The sequence below is a fragment of the Engystomops pustulosus genome, chromosome 6 (assembly GCF_040894005.1).
Source record: "Engystomops pustulosus chromosome 6, aEngPut4.maternal, whole genome shotgun sequence".
In the NCBI taxonomy this organism is placed as follows: Eukaryota; Metazoa; Chordata; class Amphibia; order Anura; family Leptodactylidae; genus Engystomops; species Engystomops pustulosus.
This window is the reverse complement of record NC_092416.1, coordinates 47,744,350-47,760,652: the sequence shown is the minus strand read 5'-3', so window position 1 is coordinate 47,760,652 and position 16,303 is coordinate 47,744,350. Positions and strand designations below refer to the sequence as shown.

At 40.7% G+C, this 16,303-nt stretch overlaps 1 protein-coding gene across 3 annotated transcripts in view; it reads left to right on the top strand.

Moving 5' to 3' along the window:
- Window positions 1–16,303, top strand: part of PLCH2 (phospholipase C eta 2) — a 483,181-nt gene that overhangs the window by 39,984 nt on the left and 426,894 nt on the right. For 2 of the 3 annotated variants that reach the window (XM_072155961.1, XM_072155951.1), the window contains exon 2: window positions 6,199–6,691. In XM_072155961.1, coding sequence (XP_072012062.1) covers window positions 6,583–6,691 — 109 coding nt within the window. In that variant the 5' untranslated portion in view covers window positions 6,199–6,582. The remainder of the gene's footprint in view (window positions 1–6,198; window positions 6,692–16,303) is intronic. The other variant, XM_072155952.1, reaches the window with a different exon arrangement.

The window sequence follows — 16,303 nt, the reverse complement described above, 5'->3', positions numbered from 1 at the left end:
TACTAGATGTCAGAGCTCTGCTACAATCATTCCTTGGGCCTGGTCTCTGGCATCACATCAATTCCCTGCTCACATTAAGTTCTCTGCTTACTATAGTCATATATTACAGTAAGCGCCTGGTATTTAGTCATAGTGTTTTCCCTTGTCTCTGTATTCTGGTATCCTGACCTTCTGTCTGTATTCAGACAACCCTTTTGTCTTGTGATTCTGTACTGAGTTTGCCATCTTTGTTGTGTCCCAGCTCTTATGACCATTTTTCTGTATTTGTTTTATCATGTTTTCATTTCTGCGTTCTGTGCTCTGGTGCAGGGAGGGATCTCCTAGTTGTCTATCCACCACCTAGGTTGGGACGGTTAATAGGCAAGGACAGCTAGGAAAAGGGTTTAGTCCTAGAGCACATTGTATCAGTCTGTTCCCAGACCCTGCATTACATGCTGATCAGGAATTATCTGATGTAACACGACAGAAGTCACAGCTTTAGCTGTTCTTGTATTACACAGTAATCATTTTTTGTATATATTACACTCTTCTTTAAATCCTTATTGGAATATTTACCTTGTGGTATAACTTGACCCAATTAGACATGACAGCTCCTTGCTACTAATGCAATATTATGTCTCTGAAGTATTGCAAACTATCTGTTCTACGTATCGATCTGGGAACGTACCTGCCCCTACAATAAATTTTAATGGCGAGCTGTAAACATAGCCTTTAATAATAAATGAAGAAAGGATGTTAATTCTATTCTTGAGGGTGCAGCCGAATTACCCCTGGACTGGAATAGACAGCTGTTTGCTGTGTTGATATGTACTCGGGAAGGAAGATAAAATATTAAATATCCAAACCTGTCAACTTGTCCCGGAGACATGATCTCTGCCTCTGCTCGGTTTACCTGCTGAGGACTGGGATGCCCATGGAGTCGTTGAAAGGTTATTAATGAGTTTTACAATTAACCATTGTGTTATTGAGAGATCAAAGTAAATGAGTGGGCTGTGCTAATGGAATGGATTTACAAAAGTTGTGTTATTTTGGAGATATATATCATTTTAGGCAACTACTAAGAGCAGGGCCAGGATGTAGCTACCTTATCAAAATAAAAATGGGGCTCTCCTCTGGAGACTGCACATAGCCATATCTACATTGCAGCTGTAATCTGGATCCTGGCTGAAAGGGAACCTATAACTACAAGTGCCAGAACTCAGGGGTCCTCGTGGTGCTAATTTCTAAAAAGAAATTAACAGGCAATATATTTTAGGGAATGTTTATAATTTTTTTTTCCTGATGGTATTATGTAATTAGGAATTAACTTAGTGAATCTATTCATTGGTTCATCCATTTAGTACGAAGCCACATAGGAGGTTTTTACGAACATTCTGTGTTTTACAGAACAAGAGGAGGTTAAATACTATATTTCCAGGACAAGTGGAGCAACGGTAGTTCCGACTGAATAGATCTGGGCCCGAACTAAATCTTTTGAAAAATTCAGCGAAGCTTTAACAAAATTAATGCTATAGACTCGTTCATCTTTAGGATTAATTATGACATTTCAGAAGTTTGTAAAAGATATTCGCACCCTTAAAAGCCTTGACCTAAAGCAGTCATCCAAGCAGGGGCGTAACTTTCGGGGGTGCAGAGGTTGCGGTCGCACCCAGGCCTAAGAGGTTTAGGGGGCCCTTATGGTGTCACTTTCCCATATGAGAAGACTCTAACTATAAACCATACATCATAGTCGGGGGCCTGGCACAGACTTTGCACTGGGGCCCATCAGCTTCTAGTTACACCACTGCATCCAAGGCACTATCAAAACCTACACCACCTCGAAAAACTCATCTCATTGTTAGTAATATAATAAAACTGTTCACTCTTCAAAGTTCAGATAGTTGTATCAGTTTGGTGCAGACTCTTTGGCGTAGGAAGAACTAGAGCCGTCTGGGCCCAATGCAAAATTTGTATGAGCCCTTTTCTAAAATGAATGTATGCATGTGTTGAAGAGACATCTTAAGGTTCCCTTAGGTTCCCAGGCATTAGGGTCACTCGACCCTCACCACCCCCTTAATTTTATAAGAGCTATGGTTTTTGCTGCAGCAGTAGGTAGCAGGACAAGGGTGTTGAGACAAGACTGGAATGTGGATCTAGGACAGGAATGTGGTAGCAGGACTTGCATGTGGGGACACAGAACTGAATCAGGGCCCAGAGATAAGGACTTTATCAGATAAAGGACAGCGTCGGATGGGGAGCAGAGAGTATTACATGTTCAGCCCACTTTGTAGGAGACATAATTGCCAAAAATATCACAATGTGTATATAAGAAAGTGATTGAGAATCTACCTGTCTTAGTATAAAGGTGTGCATTCCTATTCAATAGATGACAAACTGCCTAATTTCATCATCACGGAAACCTCTCATTGTGCCTGGATGATTTCTGTACAGACGTCATGACCTGGTACTTACAGGATCCCACAAGAACGTTTTCTTTGTTCAGTTAGGTGATGTGTGTCAGGGCAAGCGAAGACTTGTGGTGATTTCCTCTCCTCGGAATGAAGTATGCAGAGTAAGTACAGAAGCTCTCTATGGCACATGTATTACTATTATATATACAGTACTTTATATATAATATTTATTAATATTTTTTTGTGTTTTATCTTTTTGGTTAATTTATCCACAATATCCATAACCCTTTTATGCATCTGGCTCATTACAGAGTGCCCTGGTCAGGTTCAGTTTATTACTTTGCACTTGGATCGGCCAACATTCAGATGTTCAGCGAAAATCCTAACCGATTTCAGCGGAGAATTCCCATTAGATTTATATCGCCAATTTCAAGGGTTTCGGACAGCTATGTTTATGGGACCTCCAAGGTCTTTCCTGACAGCAGTTAACCCAACCACCTAATTATTTTGTTCTCTGGGATGTACAACAGCTTTGGAAAGATGAGAGTCTTTAGCCAATTTAATTCAGCAGCTTGCCACTCCAGCTCCAATATGGGCCTCAGGGGCGGATTAGGACTGCCCTGGGCCCCGGGCTGTATGAATATTATAGCCCCTACTAGTCTGTTATTCACTTTCTACATATGGTACTAGTATCAAGCGTCTTGGGGAATGGAGTATGCGTCTCATCTGCCTGCTTTCAATATGGATTTTCAGGACCTTTGGAGGACCTGCGAAGGTCCTAAATAGCTCTTGGGTACATGTGTCCTTTGAGAGCAGGAACATATGTCTAAAATTTCTTTGGTGGTTTGGTTGGCCATGGGCCCCCTAGAAAGCTACCACCTATATTATAATCCAATGCTGCCGGGCCTCACTCTATGATCTGTGTGGAGGAGACACATGCATGCACATTCCTCTGTGAACTATGTACTTTTGTAATTTAACATAGTTAAAGGGATAAATGCCAACATTACATCTTGAAAGTAAATAGGATCTTAGCTGCAGTTCCTGCCACTGGCCACTAAATTAAACACTGGGCTGAGAAGGTTGGGATGTTGAAAACTCACTGATCTGATTTTTATGATACCCTATTTATAGATAAAGTAAGAGGTGGAGAATCCCAACTAATTTTGGTTGAATACTGAAGAACAGACCCATATAGGTTTGGGTTTGCCAAGTTCGGCCAAACCCTGAAGAAAAGTTTTGGTTCGGACACCAAAACCTGAACACCGACCAGGGACTACCTGCAATCGTTACCAGCTGTTTAAATGCTGGCAGTATTTAAAGGATCAGATCCACTAATACATAGTGAACCCTTTAAATACATGCTACCCTTATACCAAGTATTGTTGCTCCCTGTGACGTCATAGTTGAGTTTGTCAGCAGCATTTAAAAGGTTAACACCAACGACTGGTGCGAGGAATCATCACGGGTGTTTCCGTTGGGGGTGAGCCCAATCCTAAACTGTTGGCACAGTCCAGAACATTTTGGGACGGGTCAGCACAATTCTTATCTTGACATGTCATCTATTTTTTATTTTGTGGTAATATCAAGCTTGATCTTGAGCCATTGTTACCATTCAGGATTTGGGGCATGGAGATTTGGATTCATAGCCTTATTTGCTTATCTATGTTGCCAACTTGCTAAAACAGATCTGGTGGTTAAGTGATAATGGGTCATCTCCTGTGCTGGAGGCTACAGTAATGAATGGATTTAGGGTACATTCACACACGGTATGCCCGCCGTGCGGGCATACCAACGTGTACTGGAGAGGAGGTGACCCCTCCTCCCTCCATAGCATGCTATATCTTTTTGCGGTGCACGGCGCGGATCGGTGGCACACATGTGTAGCCCTATACCGCCGCTGGGATGCCATCGGCGTCTATGGGGACGTATATGCGGCCACATGTACGCCCCCCCCAAACTGCTGTGTGAATGAGCCCTTAATGTTAGGAGCCAGACTGGAATGAAAAGTAGCCTTGATCATCTCAAACTTCTTCCATTTAAGGACAATTCTGTCTCTAAGCTCCTCGGGCAGTTCCTTAGACCTCATAATTCTCATGTGCTCTGACATGCGCTGTGAGCTTTAAGGTCTTATATTGCAATCAGCAGTTTTGTCTGACAAGGAGGTGAAGTAAGTCAGGTAAGTGCTGTCTAGCATTTGCAACTTTTTAAAAAGTCCCAGCTGGCGAATACATCTAACTGTAGTCTAAACAGCTACAGTTCACTACGAGTTGTGGTACAAATGTGAAAAAGTCGCAAAAAAGGGTGGCACAAAAATCTGTGACTTTTTTGTTCTAACATTAAGAAGATAGATAGTTACAAATGTCACCCAAGGTTTTGGTGTCATATTTAAGATAGGAATCTCATATTTCAGATCACAACATGCATGTTCTGTGAACTATAGAACTGGAGATACGGGCTGTTAAAAAAATACGTGGGTTTGGATTTTCTTGTGCAGCTCGCGTTTCCAAAAATGTCTATGGTGGAACATTCTAGAAGTTTTCATTTACCAACAGCTGAAAGGCGAGAGTTTACTGAGCCCTGTCCTAAAATACCCAATGATGAACTGTACTGTATAAGGGAAACTTGTGGTCTAACTTCCCTGCAGCTTCTCTACAGACAGATCCTCTTACTAGATGGCTACCGTCTAAGAAGAACATTAATATTTTAGGTCACATTGAGCTCCATGTTTTTTGACAAGATAATTTTACCCAGTTTCAACACACACTTCTTGTGAAATCTGCTGACATGACTTTTGCCGCCTAACATATAATTAACAATGTAGAAATAAAGGCCATCAGAGTTAACAAGAACATTCTCACTGCCGCATTCAACTAAACCAATCTTGTCCGGTGGAGATGGAGAGTGCGCTCCTCCTTAACACTTCCAATAAAATGTAATTGCATGTTACGATCCTGCAGACATGTTCTGCTTGCAGTCATAACTCACAATTATATACTCACAACATTAAATTCACTTAATGAATAAAGAAACACACTCATGTATTTCTAAATAAACTTCATAAATATGTTGGTATTTGGGATCTGTGATCTGTGACTGTGGTAACCTTCTTATATATGTTATCCATGGCCTCCCTTCTTCTAAAATCAACTTGTACATTTATGCTAATGAGCCTGAAGGGCTCTATGAAGCATTACCATGATGCAGCTTCACTGGCTGTTACACTGTCTCCCCCTATGCTCTCCTATGCCACCTTCCGCTTTCTGATATAATATTATTGCAGCAGGGAAAGTTTCAGCATGCTGTAGGGGGGGGAGATGCTCCTGCGGAATCTGTGGCATAGGGGGGCACAGGTAACATCACCCAGAGCCCTTCTTATTAGTATAAATTTAAAAATTGATTTATTGATATAATTGATATAGTTGATCTACCACCAGGATAAAGGAAAATATGCAAATGAGCCTTAGGGGCTCCAGGCTCCATAGGTGTTAATGGAGCCTGGAGCCCCTCAGGCTCATTTCCATACAGTCTTTCATCCTAGTTGTAAATGTCCTTTTATATACTTTTTATAGCATAAAAGTATAGGACACAAAGGGTAAAGAGCAAAATATATTTATTCTCATTAAACTGAATAATTTGGTCATGTTTTGGGAGAATTCTAATGACAGTGTCTTGTACAAGACATTTGCAAATCTTTATTATAGAAACATTATAATATCCTTAGAACAGACGGAGTGTTTCTTTTTACAACTCGTTGTCTGTGAGGTTGTAATGACTTCCTGAAAACTTTTTTTTCTTTTTTGCCTAGACAGGGTGAAGATATAGATCTGAGAGGTGGACAGACAGTAATTAGTGTCGCCTTAATCATCTGGAGGCATATTGTGAACAATTGTCTGTCCTGGGCATGATCCAGACACACCTCTCTCCAGGCTCACACCTGATTATTTGTACAGCAGGACGTGTAGGCGGGATGATCTCTGGTTCTTGATGACCGCCTAGGACATGGGAATGTGAGAGAAGAAAAACATTCCAAGCACCGGATTTCTGAACACCTTGTAGATACACATTACACAGGACGGATCTGGTTTCCATAACTTTGGATTTTTACTAAAGAACTATCTGGAATCTGGAACAAGATTTACTGGTGGAATATACTGGAGGATTATACTAGTGGATTAAACTAGAAGTCACCATGGCAATACCATCTCCGAAAGTGGCGTCCAAGAAACCGTCAGCTCTGTCATCGGTCAATGGAGATGATCCAAGCTTCGTCTTTCTCTGTGAAAATAGTGTTGATGTGGGTAAGTGACCAAGATTTTTATAGAATTCTAAAATAATGAATTGTGGCTTTCTCAAGGCTTCACATTATGGTGAGTTTTTGAGTAATATATGATAAAAAAATAGGGGCTTTGTTGACAGCAGCTAAAACGAAATTGGATTCCATTTTTAATAATATAGTAGTAGAAATTCTGATTGGTTGTTGTGGATGATAGTGGTTTGGTTTGTACGATGTGAAGAATTTCGGATTGAATTTATAGCAAACTATTGTTGAAATAACTTATTAATTAGGGGTTGTCCTAAAAAAAACATGTTTTGTGTGGGCTGCTGCAGCCCAATTATTTTCCCACAAAAGCGGATTACATCAAGTGGACATCTATGGCATTTTGTTTGTTATGAACCCGCCATCCCGGAAAACCTGGAGAGCCCCTTTAACTTGTTCCTTGGTAAAATGAATTTTGTGGGTATTTTGCAACTCTATGTACTGTTGTCTGGAGCACCCAGAGATGTTGTGGACCTAATAGGCTGAGATTAGTGACATCACTATGCCTGGGTATGTGATGTCACTGAATATGAAACTTAAAGCTTATTGACCGTAGTCACAAGGAGGAGTAGAAAGTAATATGCTCAATGGTAGAAGGTTTATTGAAATGGGATAACTCAGCTTCTTAAACTGAAGACCCTCTGACCTCTTACACATGGGTCATGCCGCTGCAACTTACTGTATATTATATTATGAGTTGATAAGAACACTTTGTTAAATCTTATGAATGCAGAGTTGCTGATTCATAAGCAGATCTATCTATCTATCTATCTATCTATCTATCTATCCCCTACACTCTGCCTACCTATGTATAAATCTATCCTTTTTCTATCATCTATTTCATATGTATCTCTATAGTATCTAATATTTGATGTATATCTGTTCTATCTCTCTACCTTTCGCATTACACTATTTTTATCTCTATCTATCTATCTATCTATCTATCTATCTATCTATCTATCTATCTATACATTAATCAAGTTCACAGCTGCACCACTTTAAGAAGCTTAGTTTGGGTGCTCGCCCTTCTCAGTGCAGCCTATTTTTTACTTTTATCTATCTATCTATCTATCTATCTATCTATCTATCTATCTATCTATCTATCTATCTATCTATCTTCTTATCTACAGTATCTATCTATCTATCTATCTATCTATCTATCTATCTATCTATCTATCTATCTATCTATCTATCTATCTATCTATCTATCTTCTTATCTACAGTATCTATCTATCTATCTATCTATCTATCTATCTATCTATCTATCTATCTATCTCTATCTTCTTATCTACAGTATCTATCTATCTATCTATCTATCTATCTATCTATCTATCTATCTATCGTCTGTCTATCTATCTAGGATATATTAGTATCTACTTTTTATATTAGTATATATTTTTATATCTCTGTTGACCTATCACTCTATCTATCTATATTTCTCTACATCCTATCCCCTACCTATACTATCATCTATCTATCTATCTATCTATCTATCTATCTATCTATCTATCTATCTCTATCCTTCTATCTAGTATATATTTATATATCTCTCTTGACCCATTCCCTACACTTTCTATCTAAATCTTTCACTCTATCTATCCCTTATTTCATATATACAGTAACCCACACACAGAACACACATCATACAATGATCTATTGCCGCTAGGCTACATTTACAAAACAAACTTAGTTACATTTTGAGCAAATTGTATAAGCCGCTAACCGCTTCACAGTGACCCCGTTCTAGTGGTCCCTACGCTATTAGGTTTGGCATCACATGGCGTCCACTGCTGCTGCAACACAGCACCAGCAAGGACTAAGACCCAATTGCACCCCTGCACCCATACTGGCAGGCTGGTCCCCACCAGCACCGCACCACAAAAGCAGCAGACCCCATGCAATACCGCACAATGTGTGAACAGGTCTTAAATGCTCACCATATGTGAAGAGGTCTATATATACCGTATATCTATATCTCTCTCTACCTATCCCCTACACACTCTCTATATATCTGTCTATATCTTTATGTATCATGTACATGCCTCATAAGAAATAACGTTACCCCCCCCCCCTACATTTTGTGGTATATCTATGTCATATCTTTATTGTGGTCATCTCCGGTGCATTATTTTATATTTAATGCTAAATTGGGTTAAACTGAATTTAATGGGACACTTCAAGCTTGGTCGAGCATTAAGTGGTGCTTTTCCCTGTTCATTGCAAAATGTATTAATTCTGGGTGACTGCAGCAGTCAGATGAGTTTTCATGAATTTGTAATTGAAAATCTTTGCCAAGTCGTCAGGAATCCAAACAATGGCCTGGAAACTCAATAGAAGAGTAATATGCTTCATGATCAAAAGTAATTAGTATGTATATGTGAGATGAGTTCTGTCGTATATCCTCTGTATATATAGGAGAAATTGTAAATAGAAGGTCTTGTTAACGGGCGCTGGGCAAAAATTGGGCCAATGCTGGATTGCCAGGCAATTAGTCAATGGGTCAGGACTGGAATCTGGTGAAGAAGCCTGGGAACCACTATATTTCCCACGGGTCTTAGCAACTTATCCTTAATTATCGGATTTGTTATCATTTATGGTTTCATAATTTAAAATAGTGGCGACCAATCAGATCACTTGTTTCAGTTTTTATCAGATCATGAAGGTTTTGATTGGCTTCTATGGTTTATTTGAGTCTATATATTTCACCTTTAAAAGTTTTTGCGTTTAAAGAGGACCTGTCACCCCATTTATCGGCACTAGGAGCTGCCTACTAGAGTAAGTAGCTCCTAGTGCTTGATCAAACGCCGCAGTGTTAGAGTGATAGCGTTACCGGAAACCTCCGGTAACGCTATCAAACACTGCGGCGGGGTATAGTGTAATATAGTATAGTGCAAGCTGTCCGATGTTTTCATGAGGGGGCTGCCTCTACCCCGGACCGCCCGCTCGCTCCAAAGGCCGGCATTGACTGCTGCGCGCTAGGCGGCAGTCACCGCCCCTAGTCACGCCCCAACCCCGCCCCCTCATGAATACGTCGGACAGCTTTGCGAGCTGTCCGAAAATTACACTATACCCCGCCACAGTGTTAGATAGCGTTACCAGAGGTTTCCGGTAACGCTATCACTCTAACACTGCGGTGTTTGTTCAAGCACTAGGAGCTGCTTACTTTAGTAAGCAGTTCCTAGTGCCGATAAATGGGGTGACAGGTCCTCTTTAAGCCCACATGGGAAGTTAGGCTCATCTACAGGAAAATTGAGCAAATTTGGTAGCCAACATTGAAACAGTTAAGCATATGGATTTCAATCTATCAGATTTTCGGGGTGACAAATGTCCCACTGCAATAAAACATGTAAGAGGATTTGCAGTTCCTCGTTCTGCAGATTAAGGGGGTCTTGGTTGTAGGACCTTCCACAATGATAGATCACCAATTCTATGAATAAGGGATAGTTTTAATTTATGTCACAACCCCGTTAGCTTGTGTACCTAGTTTGAATGTATAACAATTGGTTAGGGTATGACTGCTGAGACCACCACTGACCACGATAACCCATTCTTACTAAGTGATGGAGCAGCAGGTTGAGCATGGTTCCTCCCTCTCTAAATCAATACTATGAGAGTCTCAGAAATTGCTGAGCACAGTAGTCAGGTTTCTCTGGCTCTGCCATTCAATTTCTATGTGATAGAGATGCCGGATTTTTGTGCTCAGCAATTTCTGATGCTCCTATTGTGTTGAATGTAGTAGCAGGATCCATGATCATCTGGCTGCTCATTCCATTAGTGACCTCCCAGACCCCTTCTCTTGTAAGATGGCCGTCCATTCTTTTAATCACGTGGACCCTAGTAGTCGGACCCTTACTAATCAGATTGTTATCTGCTATTGCTATGAATAGGGGGTTAAGATTAAAAATAATAATAAAGATTCCAGATCTGTTCATTTCCTGCTGTATTTCACTGTGTGTTTTTACTTTTTGCTTATTAAACAATGCAAATAATATTAAAATATTGGAATCACATTTGAATACAATAGATAAATACATATAAATCACAGGAAGAAGGCATAAAAATGACATAAATACCAATTGTGAGTGTCATCCACCCATCTATACATGACTCCCCTTTATTACTCACTCCTATGGTAGCACATAGCTTTGCATTTCAATGATCCTGACAGATGATTTCATAGCAGATATGATGTTATCCTCCTCATTACTATTTGGATTAGGTAAATGTTGGATGAATGTTCTCCTCGTGCAGTCCCTGATATCTAGCTGTTTACTTACACGCTATTTCCATGCCTTCAAGCTTTGTTCTACATCATGTAAATGAAAAGAAAACAGCGGATCTCTCAGTATTTTCCATATTTGATCATATTAGCCTGGGTGCTTTATGCATTAGAGCTGACAGTAGCATGAAGCGGCTTTGTAGTGTTTCTGCAGCACATAAAAAGAGTTTTCTGCAATGAAAAAAACAAAACCTTATCCAGCGAGGATGGGGGAAGGGAATATTATCTACAAATCCGCAGACATGGAAGAAGGATATGTATATATTTTCCTCATTTTTGCATATCAAGAAACGTGGGCATCCTCTACATCCAGGAGATGGAATGTTTTCCCATTATCATAGAGTGTTACAGTTCTTTACTGTAACAGCACTGAGACTATGGACCCACTGGGGAGGAAGGGGGGGGGGGGAGGGGTGTATCATACAGTGGCTCATTTTGAACCAGTGTATGACCCAAACGGGGGCAGTTGCTGAATCTATCAGGTGGCTGCAGCCTTCTGATAGATCATTGGTGGCAAGGGCACAATTGGCGGACACTTCTTGCTCAGTTGTACACCAGGGCCTTTCTGACTTAGAACTGCAATTTAACCCTCGGCCAAACCTGGCACATGCTTTAGCTAGTGTGCATGGCTAGCACCTACTAGACAGCTCGCACTGCCACCTCTACGTTCAACCGGCGTAGTGGGCGGAATAGTCACAATATTCGGCTGTGATAAATTCCCCCTCTTCCCCCCCCCCCCCCTTAGATGCCTTCATCTAGGTTATAGATAGAATTCTGGAAATGGGATGCTGATCAAGATATTTCAAATCTGAAATTTGGAAGGACTTTGTCACCTAATATGGAGTAATTGAAATCTGAGAATTAGAGAAGCCTATATTCATAGTAGCCCATGTGTAAAGTAACACTTTTTGCAGCAGTAATCTTCACTTTTTAGCATGAAATCCCCAGTAAACAAATATCCTGACAGCGATTGTATTAAATGGCTTTTCCGGGAATTCTGGAAATTCCCTAGAGTGTCAGGGCACGGATGGCAAAAAAACAAAGTGTACTTATGGCCGACTCCCACTTCTTCTGCTGCTTTGGCCAATCCACAGTCTCCACGAACCAAGGAACATCAGTTCATCAGAAGCGTGATCTGAGGAGGCCACGGATTGGATTGGATCTTGGGATCCACAACACCAATGGCAAAACGCAGCAGTCAAAGAACTGGAAGCCAAAGCAGGGTATTGTTTATTTTATCACATGTTACCCAACCCAAATTTGCATGGCCCAACTACGGGGTCAGTGATTGGGGACAATTGGGCTGTATAAATCCACCCTTGTCCACATACTCTGTTAGTCTGTTTGGGCATCATAGAGAACTCCCCTCAGCAAAGCAGTGACTATAGCTTGGAAGACTAGGGTTTTCAACGTATAACATGGACAACTCTTCATTAGGAAGGCTGGCATGTAATACTAGGTTTTCCCTCTGGTACCCATTTATGTTTAGCGATTTGCCATAAGTCTAAAAATGAACCTATAGCAATCGGTTGCCTCATAAATGGTAATTTTTTTCCAGTTGGTGACAACCAAGATGGTTGTGTTACGGGAACACAATAATTACAATAGTTATACAGCAATAATGGAGGCTCATACTCTATACTAGAGGGATTTACTTATAACAACCCATTCAAAGCCAATATTCACTTTCATCTAGCTTATCCAGAAAACAGAGCTGAACACTCTAACAGAGAAGGACAAAGCAAGGGCTTCTTTTCCTTTAAATATTATTTATATATTCCTAAAGAGCCCCCAAAAATCGCCTACAGTATTAAAGCGCTAATCCGTGTAATGTTTAATACATGACATAGCACCCCCTCGTCCTTTGTACACAGCACTCCTGGTATTAACTCTTAAATCATGGCTGATGTTCAGGTAGTAGGTTCCTCAGCCGTGAGGTGAGGAAGGAGTGTGTACAAGATGAGTAATCCATGAAGTGTGAAAAGCTACAATAATAGAGGAGATGACAGGGTGCCCGTCCCTGCAGAGACTTGTCCGTGCACACAAGTGCAACGTTCCTTAGGATTTTATAACTGTGGCAGCGCATTTGCTTCTCTTCCCACCCAGGATGCTCAATTAGGCAGACAGACCATTCCTGATACGGGTCATTTCAATCTGAATTTCTACAAACAAAATTTTCAGACCATGGTAAGATCATTTCCAAATGATCAGATACCAGAAGACAAAATAAACCGGAGCAAATTTACTAGTTTTGTATAAGATTTAGACGGGTTTATTAAAGAGGCTCACGTTGAATACATTTGGTGCATTTATCGTTTGTGCATTTTTAGCATATTCTATGCCTTACCTCTTTGACATCAGATCACACCTATTTCTTTTCTAAACCACTGCTCCTTATCCAACAAGGCAAAAACATTGGCCAAGCTGTAACCATTCTGTAGTCATTCCATAGAGCCTTTTTGGTCTGGAGTAAATTTCAACCGTGGTTCCACAAGGGCTGAAATTTGCAAGGAAAATGTTCCTGTGGATGGGAATGAATAGAGGTTTAAATCTCTCTCTCCATTATTATGAGTAGGATGTCTTGTGTGTTTGGTTGGTGCCATCATTTTACACATTGGACCCTCGTTATTTTCTTTGTTCTTTTCTGAAGAACGAAGAACCGACCTTAATAATATTCCCTTATATTCTGCCTTCTATTAGATTCCACAATTGGTGATTGAATATTTCTGGGGTTCTTTTATTTCTCACACTCAGGAGAGAGCTGACATGTAGAGGTTTTCCAGGAATTCTGGATATGCATATTTACCCTGCTCCGGCTCCTGCTTCCGATGTCACTTACACATTTCCTGGAAAACCCTTTACAAGGAACCCGTCACAAGTCCTTAGTGTCCCAAATCGCCATGTTTGAGTTCTCTCTGTGGGCGCAATGATAAAATCAAACATTTACACTAAACTCGTTTCAGAGGACTTGCATGTGTTGTACACTCCGGCTTCACTACACATGTGTAGGCATAGCGCATGTGCAATGAAGCCGGGGTATTATCCTGAATTAATTGAAGCAATGCGGGAGGAGATTCAAGATCTTCATATGTGAGTCAATTTATATGTACAAGGTTGTATAAATGTTTGATTTTTAACATTGTTCCCATGCACAACTTTGATACAGGTCGATTTGGGTTACATAAGGATCTGTAGTTGGTTTAGGGGCCCAAAATTTTTATAAAATATCCGGAAAACACCTTAAATTTTTTACATACATGGTCAAACCAGGGATATTACATAGATTAATATTAGTGATCAATCTAAAGAATCCTTTCCTATATTGATAATGGGACTACCTTGCCTTCACACGCAACCATGTAATCCTCTACAAAACATTGCTATTTTATCATGTTCCTTAGGTCTCACCAAGGACATATATGTGCTGAAAAGTGCAAAATGGGTTTACTCAGAAATGTCCTTACAAAAACACTGGGGACCCCTCAACACTTGAATAACTTAACACAATAGTTGTGCAGAGGTTATACTAGAGATAAGGCTATCAATTACCCTTCAGAACATGTAGAAACAATTACGTCAATTTACAAGAGCAGATTCATGTTGGAAGCACAAGAATCAGGGAAGTCCCTGGTGTTCTGGGCCACTGCGAGTGTAGGCAGTCAGCATCACTCATCAGGACTACCAGATAATATTTACTTAAAGGAGCCATGACAGCTGTTTGCTTCCTTAGACGGCCATACTTATTAGAGGAATGTTCACATAACCCCCTGTCTTGTTTTATGGGTAATAATGAGACATCAGAGGGACCTGGCAGCCACTTATTCTCTGTTCCATATCTGAGGGTGGTTGGATTGTAGGAGCACCAGCTGTAGGGGAGGAGAAAGCACCGGATTCTAATGTAGATATATTATAAATAGAATATAAAGTTGAAGTAGAGTGGGTGATCACCTAGAACCTAGATAGAAGAGTAGCTGTTCGGCATGGAGGACACTGGGTGCCAAAATCCAAGGGTTTGCCCACCGGAATATAAAGCAGCAACATGGACACGTAGGACATGTTGTATATTTCTCTGTGCACAGTCATGGTGCAATGAGACTATGGTGCACATTTACTAATGGTCCAAATGCCGTATTTTCATGGGGTTTCTCGATTCTTTTCCGTTTTGCCCTGAATTGCCTCGGGTTTTTGGTGCACATGATCGGATTGTGTCGCATCGGCGCTGGCTTGCATGCAACACAAATCGGGACGTTGGACAACCCGACTGATTCGGACAAACCGCGGAATTTAAAAAGAAAATTGTGTCGCAAGAGCAGCACTCACATGCACCGGGAAGAAGAAGGTGAACTCCGGCGGACCTTCCAGCGTCCAGCGACACATGCAGGATATTGGATGCACGATATTAGTAAATCCCGGCGGATCTGAATCCCCGTCGAACAACGCACGGCGGGGATCGCGACGGGACGGGTAAGTAAATCTGCCCCAATGTGTGTGGTCACTGCACTGTGACCCAGTGCCATAGGCGTAAATAGGGATCAGTATCCGTCAACAAATGGTACGACCAGATATTTACGTTCATGTTAATGCATCCTTATACTGTTTATAGCGGGACTGGCAGAGGTGGAGAAAGGGGATCACTAATGTTTCTGAATAGAACATCAGAAGCAGTCAATCATCACAAATCTTTCTTGCGGGATCTTAATGATTTTAGTAATAAAAATGTCTTTGCACAACATGACAAAGAGCAGATTTTCCCACTGTGTTGCTGAGGTTGCACATCGGTGTAGAATCCAATAACTGTGGGATTGTTCTCATATAATTTATGCGGCAGTAAAACAAAGCGCTGTCCCTACAGGAGGCGGCTTGTGACTCGGGACAATGCATGGCTTTCATACTCATGTCGCTCGCAGCTGGAAAATATTTGTATTTTTCCAGATATCTCTATGCTGATATCAGTGCAGGCAGTAATGGGTCCGGAGAGGCTTCTGCTTCAATGCCTAATATTTAGCACTTATGGTGTCCGCTGTATAGGGATTGTGCAGAGATACAGGTGTTTGAGAAGGGGAGAAATCTTCTAGGGTGATGGCAAAATCAATTTTAGGATGGTAGAAAAGTTTGTTTATATAAAAAACGGTTATATATAATCCTATAATCCGCATTGCAGCACAAAGTAAACATTACTAATTCATGGAATTATTATCAGTGTTCATCTAGACTTTCCTGGTTCATGAACAGAGGAAGAATGCACTACAGTGATCATTTATATATACATAATTAAAGGGGTTGTCCACTTTAAATACATTCTAGAAAATAATT